General features: G+C 40.5%; 1 protein-coding gene across 1 annotated transcript in view; it reads right to left on the reverse strand.

Moving 5' to 3' along the window:
• The window catches only part of VWA8 (von Willebrand factor A domain containing 8), a 264,570-nt gene that overhangs the window by 46,255 nt on the left and 195,125 nt on the right, over window positions 1-23,190 (reverse strand). Inside the window, 3 exon segments of the mRNA XM_054013957.1 lie at window positions 13,579-13,783; window positions 17,181-17,262; window positions 21,264-21,465. Coding sequence (XP_053869932.1) covers window positions 13,579-13,783; window positions 17,181-17,262; window positions 21,264-21,465 — 489 coding nt within the window.

The following is a 23,190-nucleotide window of genomic DNA, read 5'->3' on the forward strand; positions in this document are numbered from 1 at the left end:
TTTCATTGCTCCTTTCTTCAGTTCCTCTCTTTCTTGTTCTCTCCTGAGTCTACACAAATAACCTTACTGGTCAGAAACATTTAATTTCTCCTTCATTACCTATCTCCTTGTAATACTAAGAATTAAAGAGTCAAAGATATTGCCAGTCCTAGCACATTGATAGTTGCATCTCTGTAGTTGATTTACCAACAGTGATGACAATTATCTTGTGTTCCTGCAAAAATGGCACAACCCTTTTAATTCTTTAAACTATATCATGAAATTCTAGCAACACGTAAGCACTATGTCTCTAGTAAGAAAGCTGCATAAACTCTGAAAAATGTAACCACACAGATCTGAAAATGCTGAAAGCACGTTTCCTCTATTATATGATGGTTTGGTACACACACAGTATATTGGTCAGTCATAAATAAAACAGGATTAACTAAAAAAAGTATTTTGATTCCCTCATAATCATCCTAACCCTATCGCAAGCTGAACACACTAAAACATTGAAAAGACACGGAATCAGGCAACTTGTTCTACTGCAACATGTTCTGTATTTTATTAACACATGTGTAAATTCCATTTTATCTGTCACCACCACAAGTTTCCAAAGCATTTTTTTTTTTGTTTGAAAGATATGAGGTCATGGCTTTCCTAACATGCTGTTCCACCAAGTAACAAATGACTACAGCATATAGATTGTGGCAGAAGTATGTCTCATTCTCTTCTCAAAGAACTCCTAATTAGTTTCTAATTACATTGTTTGGCAGTTTATTTTACTACATGCAAAAGAAACCATGCTAAATTAATGCTGAGTCCTTTAAAATTATTGGGTGAATCTGTTACATAAAAAATGAAAGACTGACAGTACTGTTTAAAGAGACAGGGCAAAAATTTCAGAAGCGTCTAATGACTTAGGAACTAAGTCCCATTGACTTTAATTTACTTGTGACTTAGACACTCTTATACATTTTATCCACTGTGTGGGACAGCATTATGTGAGCCCATGTATATCTGCCAATGTACATCAATTCTTGGACACAATATCGCTGCTATTCCAGTCCTGATTATCTTCAGAATGCTGATAAGATATATTGTGACTTTTAGCGATATGAACAAACATCTGAGACAAGGATGAGTCCACCATAGTCATTTTCATTTGGGATCTAACCAGGATTTGAATTCAGGCTTTCAGAATGAAACGTTTAACCAGATTCAAGAACAATGTTTGACCATTTTATATTTCTGATCTCACCAAGCTGAAATGAGGACTGATTTACTTGAAAAATGAGCATCTCATGTACTAACTTGGATATATCTCAGAATACAGTTTCTTTTAAATTAGCCCAGAGTCAATAATGGGAACAAAGCTAAAGGGAAGCCAAAGTTTCTGATTTGCAAACAATAGGGAAATTTACTTGCAGAAGAAAACTTGAAAGGAACTGCATATGAAAGCAGAAAGATGATAAATTCCACAGCCTTGGGGCCCGCAAGCTAGACCAAATGTCAAATTTTCCTTTAGAAAGTACAGATCTGAGATATTACAGCTCAGCTTTGTGGAACAGACTGAACTGCTGGCTTTGTTTTACAGGTGAGCCACCTACGTCTAGTATTACTATAACTTATTATGTGATCTAACATTTTGATACCTTGTGTCTTTACAGTGATTACAGAGTAAGTTTAATAATGGCAGAACTATTATTTTTGTTTGATAACAGTGTCATCAATCTAAGGCCACAGCACTCCTGGTGCAGACACTTTGAGCAACAACACTAAAAAGGATGATTTGTTTGGGCAACAGATTATTTTTGCGAGCTCGGTCTCCCACATTTCTAGGGAAAAGAAAGAGGCACTTTGTACTGGATCTGCCTGCTCTAGGAGAAAGCTGGGATTATTGTTCCCACTTACCTTTTGTCTGTCTTCTCTAATTAGTTTGTAAAATCTTCAGGGCAGGGACTGTCTTTCGTTACGCGTTTCTACAGTGCCTACAATGAGGCTCTGATTTCAGTTGGCAGCCCTGATGATGATGTCACTGTATTCCCCCACTCTGTGATCCACTTCAGGAGTGCCAGTCAGGTCTCAGGTTTCCAGCCAACACCTGTGTCTGGATTGGGACACTTTGACTGACTCCCTTCTAAAAAGAGGCACTCTCTCAGAGGACAATGACAGTGTTTTTACAAGAGGCCATACAGCTCTTCCAAGCAAACACATTAATTCATAGGCCAAAAAGCTTTACAGACAAAACATAAAAAAAATAACAAACAGATTTAAATCCACATGCTAAACACCCAGAAATCACCCATCTTCTACATGGAGAGTCTGACAGACCAACATCCCTTCCAACCCTTCAGCAAGGGTTGGGACCTCCCCATGGACAGAAAGGCATGTCCATTTGCTAGGGTTGCCAGGCATCCGTTTTTTGACCGGAACGCCTAGTCAAAAAGGGACTCTGGTGGTTCCGGTCAGCACAGCTGACCGGGCTGCTAAAAGTCCGGCTGACTGCAGCTGCCAGTTCTGCGTAGCTCCCGGAATCAGCCGGCATGTCCCTCTGATTCCTAGGCACAGGGGCGGCCAGGGAGGCTGCGGGGGTGGTGCCTGTGGACGGGGGCAGCACGTGGAGCCACCTGGCCTACCCTCCGCCTAGGAGCTGGAGGGACATGCCAGACGCTTCTGGGAGCCGCCTGAGGTAAGCGCCGCCCAAAGCCCGCACCCCAACTCCATATCCCAGCCCTGAGCCCACTCCCACACCCAAACTCCCTCCCAGAATTTGCACCCCCCTCCCGCACCTCAACCCACAGCCCTGAGCCCCCTCCTGCACTGCAAACCCCTCATCCCCAGCCCAGAGACCCCTCTTGCAGCCCAAATGCCTCATTTCCTGGCCCATCTCAAAGTCCGCATCCCCAGCCGGAGGCCTCAGTCCCTCCTGCACCCCAACCCCCAACCCCAGCCGGGTGAAAACGAGCGAGTGAGCAAGGGTGGGGAAGAGCGAGCGATGGAGGGAGGAGGGATGGAGGGAGCAGGGACGGAGCCTCAGGAAGGGGCAGGGCAGGGGCGGGGCAAGACATTGCATGGGGTTGCAATATCTGTCTCAGTGATGATGATAATGAACTGAGGGAGGAGCTGAGCTGCTTTCACCCAGCAGTGAGTTTTGAAGTCATGAACATGTCGGGGTATCTAGGTTGTTGGCTTTCTAGTCTCATTCTCCACATACGTCAGTGACCTGTTTCAGAGGACAGCACCTATCTGCTGTTCCCACATCTCCTTTACAGCCAATCACTCAGGCTAGGGAGAGGCCACAGAGCCAGAGTGGTGTCAGTCACCATGTTTGGCAGAGACTTCCCATCACTGAGAATCAGGGAGGATCCTGGATGGGTCAGAGCTGGAATACCTGGAGCTCACGAAACTGAGAATTCCAGACATTGACTGTGCAGCCTTCAGTCTGAGAGTCTGACTAATTCTAAAATCCCCAGTCTTCATCTCTTTCAGAGTGCCTTGTTTTAGCCCACAGAGTGAAATTTGCAGGAATTTGGGGTTCTCCCCACCTGGTCTGACTCTCACAAATATGGTTATCCCAAATGCATGGACACTTAATAGATGAGAATCGTTAGCGTTTTTAGCTCACTGATACCCTCATGTGGTGAGAATAAGCTATTATTCTTGTAAAAGAAAAATATGGAAAAAGTTACCCTTTCAATTAATGAACAAGAAAGTTTGTAGCAACATGTAGTAAATGATGTCATTTAAATATCTTCCCTTTTATCAGATACTAAAGATTGCAGCCATGTTCCTCACAAACTTCATGACAAATATGGCATTTAATGTCATAGAAAGGCTCATTTTTCAAGGCAATGTTAAAGAATAAAACTCCCCTCTACCCCTGTCAACACTAACTGAAAAATACTTCAGACAAAGGATAAAATTTTCCAAAGCACTTAATTGACTCCGGACCCTAACTGTCCTTTCCAAAAGTATTACAAGCTCTTAGGACCCTAAGTCTCACTGAAAATGGGACTGCAGCTTCCAAACGCCAATGTCACTTTTGAAAGGATTTGGGAGCTTTTTATAATTTTACCCCAATTCAACAATCTGGGTTCCAAACTGAGTTGATGCATGTGAGCACAAGATTGAACCGATGTCTTTTCTGGGTGTAGAGCACGTGCAAATTGCAATCATGTAACAGTCATTAGGTCTCAATAACACCTAATTCTAGAAGTAAATTTGAGCAACTAAGCTTTTTTTGTGCTAAACTTCCTCGAGCAGTATAGTATTTTACAGCTGCATGAAATTAATGGAAATAATAAATGAGTTGGATAAAAATAAAAGTATCAACCCCCTTAAAGGGTGAATAACTTACTATAGAGTCGCTTATGCACAACTGAATAGAGGAAGGAAAAAAGGATGCTCCAGGTCTGCCTGAAAATTATGGAGAATTGAGTAAGCAACTACAACTTATCTGCCCTCAGACTACATGAGAGGAAAGGGGGACATCTCAGGGGATAAAGGAAAAGAAACTGCCATTAAAAAAAACAAAAAAACCTTCCAGGATCCTTTTCCTTCAGACATATAAATAATACTCTGAACTTAATGTTGCTTTGGATTTACTCCAAAGTAATTAAGAGTAACTCCCTTGAATTGCATTGTAACTATGTGCAGAAGTGTTGCCCGTCTGAGGATCTCCAAGTGCTTTACAACATTAATAAATATACCATCACAGCACTCTGGTGAAGTAGCTACCAAGCCCATTTTACAGATGAGGATACCGAGGCACGGACTACTTAAATGACTGGCCCCTGGCTCCAGCTGGGGTTCCCAGGGATGCTGCCACAGAGTGGGGATCTTACCAGACCCCTGAATCTTGGCTCTAGCTAGGGCTCTAGGCACTGGCAGGCTTCCTGAGGAGCTGTGAGGCCTGAAACACCAGCAGGTTTTCAATGGAAACCAGTCTGTGTTGCAATGAAAGTTTTGTCAAATCTGTAATACATTTAGTGAAACATTTTACTACAAGGCATTGGCATTTTTCAATGAAACTGTTTCACCTGAAAATTTCCAACGAGCTCTACAGGGAATACAAGACTCAAGACCCCTAAAACTAATCTTTCCTCAATGTGCGACGAGGTTAAGGCTTTGCTGTCTTTCTCTGCTGATCAATCATTAGCCTATGAAAATTCTCATTTTAGGTTTTTCCCCCTCACTTTTTTCTCCCATTTCCTCCCTGCAGTTTGAACTATTGCTATTTACAATTACGAGTCTTAGATAATGTTGCTGAATTCTAAAACTTTTGTTCTCCTGACTCTGAAGACTAGGCCTCTTTAAGGTTATGTCTACAGTACAAGCTAAGGGTTTGATTTCCCCTGCTCGTGTACATATAACCACGCTAGCTCTCATCGAACTAGCAGGAGTATAAATAGCAACGTAGCAGCGGTAGTACTGAGAGAGGCAGCGGAGGCATGGCTGAGCTGAGTAAAAGCTACAATAATTAATTTTTTTTCTGGGAGGTTGCAGTAAATTTATATCTTTGGACGTGTTACTGGTAACATAGATTAATTCAACATACTTGGGGTGCATATTTCAGTGGTCTGCATGCACTGTGCTGCATATTTTAGTGCAAAATGCGAAGATTGCAGAATGAAAAGGAGAGTCTCTATTAACGCTCACATTTTCTAATATGTTTTAAATGTTATACGGTGAAACTAATTTATGGCTTATTATTCACTTACAGCTAAATCTTGCACCATGTATGCAAAAGGTCCTAAAGTCAGGGAAAAAAGTGCTTTAGTTTTGGTGGGCTGAGGGGAAGACAGGAAGGATGAAGGGAGCCTTCAAGTGTTCTGTGCACCCTAATGGGTAGAGGGGACTTGGGAAAGGAGCTAGTGGATCACAACTGCACGGATCTCAGAATCAAACAACCCTGGGAGAGGAGAACAGGAGGTTAAGGGGCTACTGCAGTCATGAGGCTCCTCTTTTTGGTGACTGGCGGGCACTCTATGAAACCCTACAGTGCACAGCCCATTATTAAAGGTCAAAACTCTGCCAAACTAGGAGTTAACTCTTGCAAGGGAAAACAGATGTCTATTTATTTTTCATGTAACTATCTCTATCTTCTACAAATTTTAATGTTCCTTTAAAAATATCAGTCTCAACTAATATGGGCATACAAATAGTATTATAATCTAATCACAACTGTCTGGTTATTTCGTGGCATTGCTACATGGCAGAGTTAAGATTGTTTGGATGCCTTACCTGTACATTTCCATACCTTAACATGTTTGGATTTCTTGTAAGTTTAATCCTACCTCTGAATTTCCTGGGTTTATAATGCTTATTTTTGGGATAATAAATTACTGATGTTACTCAACTTTAACTCCAGTTTAACAGTTTTTATCTGAGAGTATATATATTTTAAATGTTTCTAAGTACACAACTTACAGACCTATTTGTTCACTCACAATTTCCTCAAATCTAATAAACGTCAAATTGTTTGCAGAAGAACGCTTGAATCTTGGGGGCCATAATCTCACTATGCAATGCTGCCAAACCCACTCAAACGCTATCTAATCAAGAGAAGCTCTCTCATTATTGCATGATTTCTCAGTTAGGGTACATCTACACTGCAATAAAAAATCCATGGCACAGCCGCAGCTAATCCAGGGGTCAGCTGGCTCGGGCTGAGGGGCTAAAAATTGCAATGTAGATGTTTGGGCTTGGGATTTGGGCTTGGGCTGGAACCCGAGCTCTGAAATCCTGCGAGTTTGAGCCCGAGTCAATTAACCTGGGCTCTGAGATTCTGAGACACAGGATTTTTTTAATCATAGTATATGTGCACCTCTAGGCACATAAAAGCAAAGGACATTAAATTGTTTAGTTATTGGTGGAGGGGATTGTTAATTATTGTGAACAGAAACATATTGTCCTTTTTAATGTTTGAGCTGGGCAATATGATGAAATTAGTTGATGTTTTACGTGGCTATGTTTAAAAGACATCACGTTCTCTGACTCGTTCTTTTGAGTGCTGTGAGGAGAGCTGTGAAGTAAGCCATTTTGCTTTGCTGCATTTTAATTTGAGAAAAAAATCAATTTACTCAGTTACCTGGAATTTTGCTCAATTTGTCTATATTGTACTATTCACAATAGCAAGCATGTGCTTTATGCTCTAGCTCTGAGTTAAATTGGTCTTGATACCCCAGATCTGGCCATATTACAACATAAAGATTTAGTATCCAAAGTCTTAGGCAATCTTTTGCAGGCATTTTCAGTTTCTTTGGTGTGAGGATGTCAGGACTCCTAGATTCTATTTCAAATTTTCCTACTGATTTGATGTGAACTTGAACAAGTTACCTGACTTCTCTTTGTCTTCGTCTCCCCATATGCAAAGTGGTGATAATACTTACCTCACATAGATCTCGTGAAGAGTAGATATGTCTGTAAAGTTCTCTGAGATGTGAAGAGTATTATATAAGGATAAAGCATTAACTTTCCCAGTTACCTGGGTAAGGGCACAGCCAGATTCATGTTTTGTGGGAACACTGGTTGAGTGTCACATTAATAAAGTGCCAGCTGGCCAGAGCTGAGGCCAAAAAGACTATAACCCCCCGTGATGTTTCTCTTTACCGAAAACAAATAAGTAAAACAATCAACAACCATTCTTGAGAAGGATGAGTCCACCATGAGGTGTGGTGATTGGCACAAAGCACTTGGTCTTGGTGTACAGCAGGATGACCAATAGTCTTCTGTGATGTCCAATTTGATGGGAGTGTGAAGATAAAGATTTCTTCATAAAGTTGGTTGACAAAATTTTGAATGCCTCTACAGAGTAGAGTAGTGGGGGGGGGGTAGGACATTCGCCTGGTTTGGCCTCTCTGCCATGGGCGGTGAGAGGGACCCAAAGGAGGTTTGTGGCTGCTCTGCGCTTTGTGCCCTCCAGTAGAAACTGCTTTTCAGAAGACTATGATCTTGTGTGCATGAGAATCATGTGCACCTACGATGGGATGCACACTGACAAATACTTCAAGAAAAACAACCCTACTCTCCAACTACCACTGTTTTTAAAGGCAAGAGCTCTGGTTTGGGATAGAGCAGCTCATTTCTGCAACCACTCATGGTGCCCAGAGCACAGAAACTGCCTTGAATCTAATGGACAAGTTTTTATGGTGGTATTGTATAGATTGAGACTGTGAGAATTTGGCCACATTTCACAATGGATCACTTAGCAGCACAGCTACAAAGATGAAAATACCATGGAGGTATGAGAGTGCATTGGCCGGACGTCTCTGGTAAGCCACCAGTGGCAGCGTGGTTTTGGATTTTGGTGGTCTGCAATGTGTGGGAAATTTTGTACACATCTTTTGCAATTTTTTAACCCAAGCACTTTATTTGCACTTGTATTCACCAGGGACTGGTATTTCAGATGTTTTATTTAGGCTTCTGAAAGTGTTAACATTTTGACTATAATTTTCTACACATGGAATTCTGCCCTGAGTCTAAGTAAAGCAAGTTTCATGTTCCAGTTTTGGCAGCAATTTACAACAGTAAAATGTGAAGAGTACTGACCACAGGGAATGTTGCTAGATAGCAACTTATCAGAAATGAGTAATTTATTTTAATTCTGTGTTTGGAGATGGAAAGCTAGCTCTGAATGTTTCAGGTATATAAAGTATCTGATGTATAATTACAGATTATTAAACTCTGTGCAACTTCTAAAATGTATCTCAAAGCTTGTTTTTATATAAATATTGTGATGTGAGTGGTGGAACCCTCAATTCTGAAGTCATTGAAAACTGGATGGGACACAGGATTCAATAATGTGCTGTAGGAGACAAACAGGCACTGGCAGAATTGAATAGGTCTTTTCTATCTCTAATGTCTAGGTTTGCCCTCTAATAGCAACCAACTAAACTTACTGAGGGTTCTATGTACATTGCCCTAAAACATTTAGGGTAAGGTTTTTTTTCTTTTAAAAATGGGTGACTAAAGGAACACTTTAAGGTGCCTAAGTATGGGTTTAAAAGTTGCCAGATTTTCAAAAGTGCTGGACTCGCAGAACATCTAGTAACTCCATTGACATAAATGGGTGTCCATCACTTTTGAAAATCTGGCCACTTTACTGGGTGCCTAAATATGATCGGAGAAGCCTAACTTCAGATATGCCAAAATGTTTACATATGGGTATTATATAAAATCCCTGACAAACACACACAGTCCAAACATTTTATGACAATTTACGATTACTTTTAACAAGTAATTGTTCTTTTAGAAACTATTTTTTGTAGCCTCATGGTTTCAGCACCTTGAACACTGTTGAGTGTATATACAATACAAAACAAATATTGACACATTTGAAGGCTAACAAAAGATTATACCACTGGATCCCAATTGATGAATACAAAGGCCAAATGGAACAGTTGTGTTTTTGCCTAAAACCTATCCATATTTGTTTAGCCTCGTGGACTGCTGTAGCTAAAGAAAGTTCAGAGAAAGTCCTTGTTGACATTTTATTTAAATACTGTTTGCTTTCCATTTGTTTGCCCGTTTATGTGCATACTGCCTATTTCTGAGGTTTAACGCCTGCTTGCAGAACCAAAGCACAAGCCCAGAAGCTAAAACTAAAACTTGTTTGGACGCCTGTCCCCAGCTATCTGAACATACTTCCTATCAGAGACTTCAAACCATTTTGCTTCAAAGGACAGAAGCCTTGCAGACATGTTGTGTTGTTCGATGGAGGGGTCAAAAATATCTCATTAAATACCCGGGAAAAGTCCAACAACTTGAACAAACTGCAAGACACTTTTGATTCTTCACAGGTGCGTATTAAGCAATATTTAGATGCAGCTTTTTTAGCAGAGCAGCTTGTCAGTATCTCCTGAGGCCAAGGTTAAATTCACATTTCTTGTTTCTTGCTTACCTTCAGACAGGGTAATAATTTTTACTTTTGATAGGGGATAACTTGAGAACATATTTATGCATTGAATATCATCCCTTAGCTTATGAAAATAAATGCCATGTATAAAACAAAGCTATTACGTCTATGTCCATTAAAAGGCTAACCTCATATGGAAAAAGTGCCTTCTCACTTCCCCACACCAGATAAACTTATATTTCACAATGTGCACATATTGTGTGCCAACATTTTTTTTAAAAGATAAGTTACATGCTAAATGATAAATTATTTACTTGCGGCTCTATAAAATGCTGTATGCTGAAAATAATGCATTTTGCAGCAAGTTTGATTTGTAATATCTCAAAATCCTGACCTTTAAAAAAAAGTAGTATAAAGTTGAAAAACGTGCAGAAATGAATATGGTCTGAGTTTGCAGACCAAAATGTGGGGTTTCCTCTCAGCCTTTCAGTTCAAATCAATGTTATATAATTTTAAAATCTGACAGTGCCCTGATAGGAGATGTATCTCCTGCATGGTCAAAAGGAAGAAGTAGATGTGCCAAGAGGACTTTTCTATCTCTAACTTTTAGAATCTTATAGCCAACAAAAAAGTGGCAACGTGTCTGGTAGTTAGGAAGATTTGGTGTCAAGAGAACTAAATTCTATGACTAACTTGCCACTGAGTTACTCTGTGAGTTTGGGAAAATCCTGTAGCCTTTCTGTAATAAATATTACTCAATGTTGTAATGTGCTTTGACATTTTCAGATGAAGTATACTTCGCAAGCACAAAGTAGATTTTTCTAAAATATTCAGCTGAGTTGACTGAAATTATAGTAATTCGATGCGACTGAATCAAAAGAGCACTACAGAACAAACTAATTAAAGCCAGTAATCCTGACACTGTTCTTCCAAGATAAGAATAGTGATATTTTGCTATTAATCACATCAACCAAAAACAACGAGGAGTCTGGTGGCACCTTAAAGACTAACAGATTTTTTTTTTGGATGTTTTTGTGGATACAGACTAACACGGCTACCCCTCTGATACTTGATACACATCAACCAAAATGCTCTGATTAAAACTGACTACATTTGGCCATTAGATGGTGCTAGCACTACTTTACTGACAATGAAAATGTCTGGCATTGGTAAAGCAATAAATATAGGGTTACCATACGTCCGGATTTTCCCGCACATGTCCGGCTTTTTGGTCCTCAAATCCCCGTCCGGGGGGAATTGCCAAAAAGCCGGACATGTCCAGAAAAATAGGGAGGGGTCTTGGGGCCGGCGCCGCTCGACCAGGGCTGGTGCTGGGCCGGGGCCGGGCCCGAGCCGCTTGGGCGGAACCGGGGCCCGAGCCAAGCTGGGCCGGAGTGCTGGGACCAGGGCTGGGGTGCTCGGCCGCTGGCCGGAGCTGCTCGGCTGGGGCCAGTGCCCTGGGGCCCGAGCCGAGCTGGAGTCGCTAGGGCCAGGGGTGCTCGGCCAGGGCTGGGGGTGCTTGGCCAGGGCCGGCGCGCTCGGCCGGAACTAGGGCCGGCATCCCAGGGCCCGAGCCGGGCCAGAGATGCCGGGGCTAGAGCCTCTTGGCCAGGGCCGGCTGGCGTGGGGGCCGGACTGGGCTGCGCCTTCTCGTGCCCCCCCGCGACTGCCGCAGCCCCAGCTTACCTGCTGCCTCCCTGTTTCAGGCTTCCCGCGAACATTTGATTTGCGGGAAGCAGGGGAAGGGGAGGAGCAGGGGGGTGGAGCGTTCGGGGGAGGGGGCAGAGTTGTGGCGGGGCCCGGTGGAGTGTCCTCTTTTTTTTATTAAAATATGGTAACCCTAAATAAATAACACCACAAATGTGGTACTGGAAGAGTGTTTTCTTTTCTCATGACTTTTATGAAAGGCATTTGCTGAGCTCCAGTAACAAGAACAGGTCAGTGGTTGTACAAATTTCTATAAATGCAGAACATCTTATGCAGGGGTTCTCAAACTGGGGGTCGGGACCCCTCAGTGGGTCACGCGGTTATTACACAGGGGGTCGCGAGCTGTTAGCCTCCACTCCAAACCCCGCTTTGCCTCCAGCATTTATAATGGTGTTAAATAGGTAAACAAGTGTTTTTAATTTATAAGAGGGTGGGGAGGTCGCACACAGAGGCTTGCTATGTGAAAGGGGTCACCAATACAAAAGTTTGAGAACCACTGATCTTGTGGAAGGGGAGTTGGAGGTAGGAAGAGAGAGTGGAAGGAGAATTATACTTTCTGCCTACTACATCCAATTTATACTTTTGGGCTATTGGATCTCTTGAAAATAATGTGGAAAGATTTTATTTAGAAAATATTAAATCTACTGTCACATTTATAGGGATTATACAGATTGATAAAAACTGAAATTGTAATCTTTATATGTAATTATAACTAAGAGACAAAAGGGAGTAACATATTTATGGCCACATGGGGCTATATAGAGGTATATATACCGCCCAGCATGGCCACTTGGAAATTTATGACAAAAGCTGGGATAGAACTCAAATCCTCCTGAACCTCATGTCCTACTGATTCAAGTATAGGAAAACTTCTTTTAACTGTTAACAGTATACAGATTATGAGACATTTGAATAGTGCTGATTCTGTCCATTATATTGCTGTAGTGAACATACAAACTAGCTGATACATGTATATATATTTTATGTGTGCGCACTCATGCCTATACACACACAGTACTCACAGATATTTATATATTTTTTTTTAACTTACATATTGTATATTGTCATTATCTACAAATCTATTCAGCAATGGAATTTTTCAGACACTTACAATTTGGCCCAATCTGCCTAGATTCTCATGGGGACAGCAAAAGATAGCACTCTCGAAACTGGACCATTCTCCTGCAAAGTTTCAAATCCCTTTTCCAAAGTATGGAGGGGGTACAGCTCTTAAAACAATCCTAATAATTTCTTTGAATATTGGAAAAATACCTATTTGGAAATGACTGAAATATTTTCACTGAAACTTTAAAAAAAAAAAAAAAAAATCTATTATGAGGCAGAAAGCAAGCTTGGAAAATTTCAGCCCAAATGGTTTTAAGTCTAGTAAAAATGCAAACTGAAAACAGGAGGATTTCCTGGAAATGTTAGGCAGCTGTAACAACAGGCATCACTACCAGAACATAAGAAAAGCCATATTGAGTCAGACCAATCATCCATCTAGCCCAGCATCCTGTCTTCTGACAGTGGCCAGAGCCAGATGCTTCAGAGGGAACGAACGGAAAAGGGCAACTTCAAATGCACTATCCCCTGTTGTCCAATCCCAGCTTTTGCCAGTTGGAGGTTTAGGGATATCTGGAGCATGGGGTTTTGTCCCTGTCCATCTCAGCTAAAAGTCATTGATGGACCTATCCTACACAAACTTATCTAATTCTTTTTTGAATCCAGTTATCCTTTTGGCCTTCAGAACATCTCCTGGCAACATGTTCCACAGGTTGACTGTGCATTGTATGAAGGAGTACCTCCTTTTGTTTGTTTTAATCTGCTGCCTACTACCAGCTCCACCTATAATAAGCTCTTAAAGGACCACATGACTTTTCAACAAAAAGATCTATTTGATTTTGTTGCTGGTCTAGGCCTAATTCTACTTCATGATACTTTTCATCATAATTTATTTTTTAAACAACCTAGAAACTTCAACTCACTGGCAACATTTTGTTAATGTTTTTAACTTAAGATTTTTAAAGTCCTACCTGCACAGGTCTACCATTCTCTTGTCCAATCATGTTTCTCCAGTCCTGCAGAGAACGCTGTAGGCTGTCAAGTCCTGTCTCCCAAAGCCTGACACTGCCTCCCATATCCACTGTAACCAAACCTACTTTTCCCAGTGGCGCCAACAGAACATCTGTGTCCGAGATCTTTGACAGCCATGATGTATACGGAGAGAGAGACACTGAACTGAAAAATAAAGCCAAATATGGTTTATCTAACAGTCACAATTGACACTAGAGAGAATATTTCTGTAGCTATGGTGCCAATTTTAAAAAAATACCCTGGAAATTGGAGCAAGGTCAAAGAAAGGTGTACACTAGTGAATATGATCCATCAACAATCCAAGTGAGATCAAGACTGGACCTGGCAGCCCCATTATATTACCCAAAGCACACCACATACGGGAACTAGATAGGGTGGAAAGATGTTTGCATAATACTGATAGCTGAATAAAAGATAGCTAAGATAAATGTAGCACAGAATATGCTGTATAAATAACCTCTACCTCCAATCTATTTTAAGGAGATCAGTCCTCTCGTTTTAGAGCAGGAGTGGGCAAACTTTTTGGCCCGAGGGTATCGAAATTGTATGGCGGGCCATGAATGCTCAAGAAATTGGGGGTTGGGCTGTGGGAGGGGGTGAGGGCTCTGGCTTGGAGTGTGGGCTCTGGGGTAGGGCCAAAAATGAGGAGTTTAGGGTGTGGGAGGGGGCTCCAGGCTGGAACAGGGGGTTAGGGTGCACGGAGGGGGGTGAGGGCTCTGGTTGGGGATGTGGGCTTGGAGGTGGGGCTGGGGATGAGAGGTTGGGGGTGCAGGAGGGTGCTCCAGGCTGGGACCAAGGGATTTGGAGGGCGGGAGGGGGATCAGGGCTGGGGCAGGGGGTTGGGGCACAGGAGGGGATCAAGGGTGCAGGTTCCAGGCAGTGCTTACTTTAAGCGGCTCCCGGAAGCAGCAGCATGTCCCCCCTCCAGCTCTTACACTTAGGGGCAGCCAGGCGGCTCCGCATGCTGTCCCGTCCGCAGGTGCTGCCCCTGCAGCTCCCATTGGCCATGGTTCCAGGCCAATGGGAGCCACGGGGGCGGAACTTGGGATAGAGGCAGCATGCAGAGCCCCCTGGCTGTCCCAATGCATAGGAGCCGGAGGGGGGACATGCCGCTGCTTCCAGTAGCTGCACAGAGCCATGGCACGTACAGAGCGGGGCAAGCCCGGACCCTGCTTCCCAGCGGGAGCTCCAAGGCCAGATTAAAATGTCTGAAGGGCCGTAATTTGCCCACCCCTGTTTTAGAGAGAACAAGGGGGGATAACCTGGTCAAACAGGAAGCAAGCAACACAGAAAAACTGGAAAATGGGGAAGTTGAGCAGAAATCCAAAAGAGCATTTGTATCCTGACTGTTATAACCTCTATGAATGATCTTCATTCAGGTGCCAGCAGCAAATTTATTAGTGATCCCAAACTTATCATGCTAGGAATTATAGGAAGGCTCAGAGAAGAGAAATAAAAAGATACAATAAAATTATGATTATAAAAATATTTAAATATTTGGCAAGGGAAAACACAAACGTACAAAATAAATGGGAAAGAACACAAGCTAGCAACTTTGGAAAATAATATAGAAAATTTCTCTAAGACCTGGTTTACACACTAAGTGTCACCAATGTAACTAAAGGTGTGAAGTTAAACTGATGTAAGCCTTGTCTACATGGCAAGTTACTTCGCGGGAAGCCAGGGTGTGATCTACAGCATACCAGCTTGCCGCAGAGTGACTTACCATGTTGACACAGCTATAGTTCACTGAAAGTCTTAAAGTACGGCTTGGCTTACTACTACTTGAAATCGTAGTATGCCAAGCTAAACTCAGGGCTTTCAGTGCACTGTACCTGTGATGCAATAACGTTTGTTATTTTAACTATATTAAATATATGGTGTAGCAACTAACATACCTCGCTTTCTGCAGTTAGGAATGTTTTAGTATATGTATATGTTTGTGTTATAGGGTATTAGAAATGAACCCTTAAAAAGGAAATGGAATTTTATAATCTATTTGGACCTTTATACATATTTTTGAAAACTTTAACAGGCAGAATTAATGTTGACATAACATGTGGTATAGGTAATTTCAGGCAGAATATTACTTTTTGGGGGACGTTTTGGGAGTTTGAAAATAGGGCTTATAATGGAAAACTAGCTTCAATTTCACTTATGAAGCAACTATCACTGCTCCATAATAAGAAGCACCTCTGGAACCAAAAAGGTTCTGAATATAAGCTACCCACCCAGATTTGGAGGAAAGACCCAAAGAGGACTTTCATCTGTATTACTATGAATTCATACCTTTTAACCTATGTGCTGAGGCCCTGCAAACACTGCATTTCCATGCCAAATGCTTGCTCTACAAATGGATTGGACAAAAGATCGAGCTGCAGAATTGCTCTTTGGCTGAATATATTCAGAACATTTAGGTTATGCAAACCATGAGAAACATGGATGAACAATCACTTCTAGATAAAACTACACTGTACTATAAATAGAAATGTAGATTGCTCATTTACATAGTAGATTCCATTAAAAAAACTACACTAAAGAATGTTAGTGATGCAAAATGAAGCATTCAAAATCCAGGAAATAACAATTTCATATGTACCTCAAAGTTCAAGTGGAAGGAAGCAGAACACATTTAAAATCTGGCCTCATTCCATACATGCCCTTAAAGATCATATGGAATGAGACAGGTTTTTTAAAAATCAATATAATACAATATTTCATACCTTTTGGTTACACACACATGCAGTACCAATGAAAAGCTGGGAGACTGTTATTTAAGGAAACCTTTATCGTTGTGAAAAATGACAATTCATAAGCAAAGTATGCTTTTAAAATTATACTTTGCACTTGCCGAAGTAGACTGTCAGGTACTGTAGTGTGGAGGCCATACAATCTATCTAAGGTACTCATATGGCCTCACAATTTTTAAGATATTTATCATCCAACACCCCTATGAGGCAAGAAACTGCATTTTACATGCTGGGACCTGAGGCAGAGACAGACTTAAGTGATTTGCCCAAGATCACAGAGGCAGTCTGGTGGAGCAGGAACTTGGAGCCCAGGTCCTTCTACCACTGGACTGTCTTTCCTCTCTATATAAGACCCTAGAGAGAGAAAAATGAAGAATAGAAAGGAGAGATGAAAAGGGAGAAGGAAGGAAGCAGGGAAGATGAGGAGAGAAAGGGTGAGACAGGGAAGAGAGAAAACGGGGAGGGGAGAAACAGGAGAAGTGGAAAGTACCTTGAATATCAATTGCTAACACCAATTTTTTCCTGAGTACCAGCTAATGGATAAATACAACTTTTCAATAGAGGAGTACACCATACACAGCTGCTGAAGAGTTCTGCATATTGGAGTAAAAATTACTTTCACAACATTAAGTAATCCAACAGGTAATAAGAAAACAGTGCACCGAAAACCCACCTATGTGTCACATAAAAAAAGTAAGAAAAGCCAGTATCTATTCTAACTAAGAGAGCTTAATGAATTGTATTTGTTACTCCTACAAGATGAGGCTGTTTTACTGATGGAAATCAGATACCTGGGAATAGGGATGTATTTAAGTTTCTTTGAGTTAAGGTCGGTTACTTCCAGATACCCAGCTGTTTGTGGAGGAGTGATATCTGCAGATAAATAAATTTGTTAAAGAAAATTACTTTAGCTGTATTATTAATAAAATATTACACTTGTATTTATCAGATTAAATTTAAACATACATTATATAGGACATATCAGAAAATGATAAACTTTCAAATTAAATGTAGGTCTATACATTGCAATTATTGAATTTTATTACTGAACTAATAGTCAGCAATTAGGATGCTAGAATAATAAAAGAGCAATGTTGTATAGTGCAGTGGATGTCAAAACAAATAAAGTCCTGGTCACAAAAATGCCCATCAGGCATTATTGCAACCTCTACCTCATTTCTTTTACCTGTCATTGAAGATAATGCATATTGTTCATCCCACTGACATTACATTTGGGCAGCATTCCAAAACACAGTGCTTTTAAAAATCTTGAAAATTGCAAGGACATATTAACTGTGAGCTAATTTTTTTTAATTAAACCTGCTGCCTATTAATTTAATCCGGTAACTCCTGGTTTTATATTGCATGAAAGGGTAAATAACACATTTCTATTCATTTTGTCCACATCACTGATGATTTTATAGGCCTCTATCATATCCCCCCACCCAGTAGTCTCTTTTCTAAGCTGAACAGCCCTAATTTGTTTAAGTCTCTCCTCCTATTCAGATCATATGAATATGTTGAACAATACTGGTCCCAGTACAGATCCTTGGGGAACCCTGTTGTGAAAACTGACCATTTATTCCTACCCTTTGTTTCCTTCTTTTAACCAGCTACTGATCCAGGAGAAGACCTTCCCTTTTATCCCATGACTCCTTACTTTGCTTAAGAGCCTTTGACCCTTGTCAAAGGCTTTCTGAAAATCCAAGTATACTATATCCTGGATCACCCTTGTCCACATATTTATTGACCCCAGCAAGGATTTCTAATAGATTGGTGAGGCATGATTTCCCTTTACAAAAGCCAGGCTGACTTCTTCCCAGCATATTGTGTTCATCTCTGTGTCTGATAATTTTATTCTTTACAATAGTTTCAACCAATCTGCCCGGGTCTGAAGTTAGGCTTACCAACTCATAATTACCAGGATCGCCTCTAGAGGTTTTTAAAAATCGGCGTCAATTAGCTATCTACCAATCACCTGGTATGCAATAAGTTATATACCACAGTTAGTAGTTCTGTAATTTCATATTTGAGTTCCTTCAGAACTCCTGGGGGAATACCATCTGTTCCTTATAACTTATTAATGTTTAGCTTGTTCCAAATCTTCCACTACTGACACCTCAATTTGGGACAGTTCTTCAGATATGTCAACTAAAAATATGGCTCTGGTGTGGTAATCTCCCTCACATCCTCTGCATTAAAGACCGATGCTCCTTTAGCATCTCAAATTGTTCAGTCACTCTATGGATTGTTTGGCAGGCTTCCTGTTTCTGATGTACTTTTTTTTTGCTTGTTAGATTTTGTGTCTTTTGTTAGTTCCTCTTCAAATTCGTTTTTGGTCTGCCTAATTATACTTGTACACTTGACTTGCCAAAGTTCTGTTTCTTTCTATTTTCTTCAATACATTTGACTTTCAATTTTTAAAAGATGTCTTTTTGTTTCTAACCACTCTGTTTAGACATGCTGGTAGTTTTTGGCCCTGTTTTTGTTTTATTTGAAACATATAGTTTGAGCTTCTGTCACTGTGTTTTAAAAAAGTTTCCTTGCAGCTTACAGGCATTTCATTCTGCTAGCATCCTCATTCTTCTGCAGTTCTCCTGTTTGAAGTGAAATGCTACTGTGGTGTGTTTCTTTGGTATTCTCGTTCCCCACGCCCCCGGGATGTTACATTTAATTACATTTTGGTTGCTATTATCGAGTGGTTCAGCTATAGACCAGATCTTGCCTACACTTAGGACTATATCAAGAACTGCTTGTCTGCTTGTGGGTTCCAGGACTAGCGGCTCCAAGAAGCAGAAATTTTATCTCTGCATTCCGTCCCGAAGTAACATGTTCCCAGGCAATATGGGAATAGTTGAAATCTCCCCTTATTATTGGGTTTTTGTATCCTCTCTAATCTCCCAGGGCATTCCACAATCATGTCACCATCCTGGTAAGGTGGTCAGTAGCATATTCCTACTGCTATACTCTTATTATTGAAACATGGAATTTCTATCCATAGGGAGTCTATGTAAATAAGATTTTTACTATATTTGACTCTATGCTTTATTTCACATATAGTGCCATGCCCCCACCACTCTGACCTACTTTGTCATTGCTATATGTTTTGTATTTCCACATCCCATTGATCATCATCATTCCAAAAACTTTCTGTGATACCTATTATATCAATATCCTAATTTAATACCAGGCCCTCATCTGCACCCATATTTGTATTTAGACTTGTATTTCTATACAAGCATTTATACATTTTGTCAATATTTAGTTGTCTGCCTTCATGTGATGTAGTAGAAGTAAGCAGTTATTTTAAATCCATACCCAATAAATGATGAATGCACAAGTGCATGTTTGCCCTCAAGTAGCCCTAATTTACACATCCTTGCTTTCAGACTTAATAAATATATTACTTAAATATTACATGATGCCTTACCTATGTTTATATTTTGGGGTACATATCTATTTGGTATTCTTCGGAGAGTAAATTATTTGCTATTTTTTTTTAAATATATATAGCTACTATCCAAGTTACCAGTTCCAATAAAATAGAGAACGACTTCTTTGTTTGCCGCTGCTGGAACAATCTTGACAAAATGTATTGCACTGTGTTAGAATCTGGCTGAAGTATTTTACATTCTTAATAGAAATGGAAGGCTGTGTGCCAAAACTGACCAGTTACTGGGGAGGATGGGAAAAGTAGGGCTACACACCAAATTCAAGTTATTCCGATTTGGCTTGATACTTAGAGCAAATGTTTTTTGGTTTTTATTATAATAAATTGCAACAGGTGCTGCATCAGCATTCGCTCATGCATAAAGCCAACCTTACAGTGATTTTTAATGATTGTTTTATATGCAACTTTCTTCTGTTTCACATGACAACTCAGTTTCGCAGAATAAATGGTGTGAATAAGCAACCTTCTGCTACTCATACAAGTTCAAGAAGGTAAGAGGCATGTATTTTATCCCTGAAATCAAAGTAGATTTCACACATCAGAATGAGTGAGTCAGCCACAATAAAAGCATTTTAATCATTTGAGTGGTTTAAAAATAAAATACACTTAAATAATAACTTAAAATAAAACACTAATCAATTAACAAAGAAGTAGATTACATTAAAGCAATCTGTTTTTATTAGGGGAATTATATATAAATAGTGCCATCATTCATCCACAAAATATAATAAATAGTCAAATGTGATTTTCCTGGGAAGCAGATAAGGAAATACAATATCATCCCATTTGGCAGATGAGGAAACTGAGGCAGATACGTTAAATGATTTCCCAAGGCAACATGTAAATCAATGGAAGAAAAGCAGTTAAGACTCAGGAATTGCACATACTCAGTATAATAAAAATCTTTTGTTCTATTATGCCACCTTCTATCCACGGAGGCGAAGGCACTTTACAAACATTTGTGGATTAAGCCTTACAATGCCCCGATGATGTACTGGCACAGAGAAATGAAGTGATTTGCCAAAGGCTACACAAGGAATCTGTAGCAGATTTACCTGTGCCTGAACCTCACGAACATCTCTTCTACCTTAGAACATGGACATGCACAGATGGCCACAGAGTCAAGTTAATCAAGGCACAATTAAGATTAATTCCATTAGGATTAACTCCACTACGATACCTGTTCTGTGGGCAGACAGATGACTTAATTCCCTAAACTTGCAATTTAGGATCTTTAATGTGCACTAAATTCATTCTAGAATTGGTAAAATGTGTGCAACTCCCTTCTTTCTCCCCAAATCCAGTTAGAATTTTAAATGTTTGCTTTCTGATTCTTTAAAGCACATTATAAACATACAGCATGAGTACTTAAAACAAAGCCTTCATCTACAGTTGATATAGTTGAAATAATGTAATCTCTTACCTTTTGGATAAAGTTCTTTCAAAGGGATGTCTCCAGGTGCTAAAATTCTAACTATTTGATTAGTAGCTAATAAAGTCACACAATTAAATTGTTTTGTAACTCCGGTTTTACTGCGCCTCCCATAGTAAAATGGATCAGAGGGAGAAGCATGTCGGCTGCCCAGCGAGGAGCCTCTCTTCCAGCTGTACACCTCATTGGGAGACTGAGAGAGAGAGAAAAGGTAACTTGAGGACTTCAGAGAGTAAAGATTTGTATAAAGCACCCTTTAAACAAATGGTCTGGATAAGCTCCCATTTCAAATCAAACGTAACCATTTTGAACAATTCTCAGTTCATGCCATGAGAGGTAGAAGAGCTGGCTGTGTCGGTCTTTGAGGGAGCTTCTACTAACATAAGAACTGCCATTTGGGTCAGACTTGTCCTGTCAGCATTCCCCAAACCCTTAGTTTAAAATCTCCCCTGCAACCTTTTTAATTGTACATGCCAGCAGTCTGCTTCCATTTTGGTTTAGGTGGAGCCCATCCCTTCTGTATAGGCTACTCTTTCCCCAAAAGGTACCCCCAGTTTCTAATAAACCTAAATTCCTCCTCTCTACACCATCGTCTCATCCACACATTTAGATTTTGCAGTCCTGCCTGTCTTCCTGTCCCTGCGCAGGGAACTGGAAGCATTTCAGAGAATACTACTGTGGAGATCGTGGACTTTAATCTCTTATCTAGCAACCTAAGTTTAGCCTCCAGGACCTCTCTACTGCCTTTTCCTATGTCACTGGTACCTACACGTACCAGAACCACTGGCTCCTCCCAGCTCTACCTATAAGGCTATCTTGATGTCTCGTAAGATCTGCTACCTTCACACCCAGTAGGCAATTCACCATGCAGTTCTCTAGGTTACCACAAACCTAACTATCTATGTTTCTAATAATCCAATCACCCACCATTATTATCTGTTTCTTCCTAATACCTGGGGTCCCTATCCCCAGAGGGATATTCTCAGTACAAGAGGATATCATGACATCATCTGGAAGGTGGGTCCCAACTATGAGATCTTTTCCCTCTACTCCAGCTTGATGCTCTCCTGCCCTGAGACTTGCACTCTCAACAGCACAGGGGCTGTTGGACAGGAAGTGAGACCATTGTACTGTGTCCCTAACAGTCTCTTCTATGTACCTCTCTGTCTTCCTATGCTCCTCCAGTTCAGCCACTCTGGCCTCAAGAGCCTGTACTCTGTCTCTGGGGGCTGTGAGTTGCTTGCACTGCACGCATACATATGCCATGACAAGCATAAGCCAAAAGCACACAAGTCTTGTTTAGAGAGGTCAGGCTGCTGTGGGCATCAGAGCTGACTCTCTAAAGCCTTTTCAATAAAAGCACTTCCATTCTTAAGATGATGCCACAAAAGATTTTTATGCCCTGAGGCCATTCAACTAGGAGGAGAAAACATTTCATCAATTTGATCTGTAACCAATCTATATAAAGGGATTTATTTACAAACTGTTTCCCCAACCATGTGATACTGGCAACAGCCATTAGGTCTGCATTATGTATAAAACTATTTAATGTCCATTTCTCAACATTCAAGAACATTGTTAAAACAAATGTATAATATACACATGGAAAAAAAACGTAGTCTAATTATATAGTATTTTAAATATAAATCAAATCAAACTGAAATACTACCCTGTAAAAGTATAGGGGGAGGTTTACCTGTTATTTTCCTAATCTATTTTGGATTTCAGAATACTAACTAGCTTTTTTCTAATGCCAGCTAATGGTTACATTCTCTTATTTACCCTGACATATTATATGACCAGAAAAACATTAGACCAATGGTCCTTATAGTCATGTATCCTGTCTCTGATCTTGGCAAGTATGAATTACTTCATAAAATGTACTAAAACCCCATACTGGAAAGCTATTCAATAATAT

Source organism: Malaclemys terrapin, chromosome 1 (genome assembly GCF_027887155.1).
Source record: "Malaclemys terrapin pileata isolate rMalTer1 chromosome 1, rMalTer1.hap1, whole genome shotgun sequence".
Classification (NCBI taxonomy): Eukaryota; Metazoa; Chordata; order Testudines; family Emydidae; genus Malaclemys; species Malaclemys terrapin.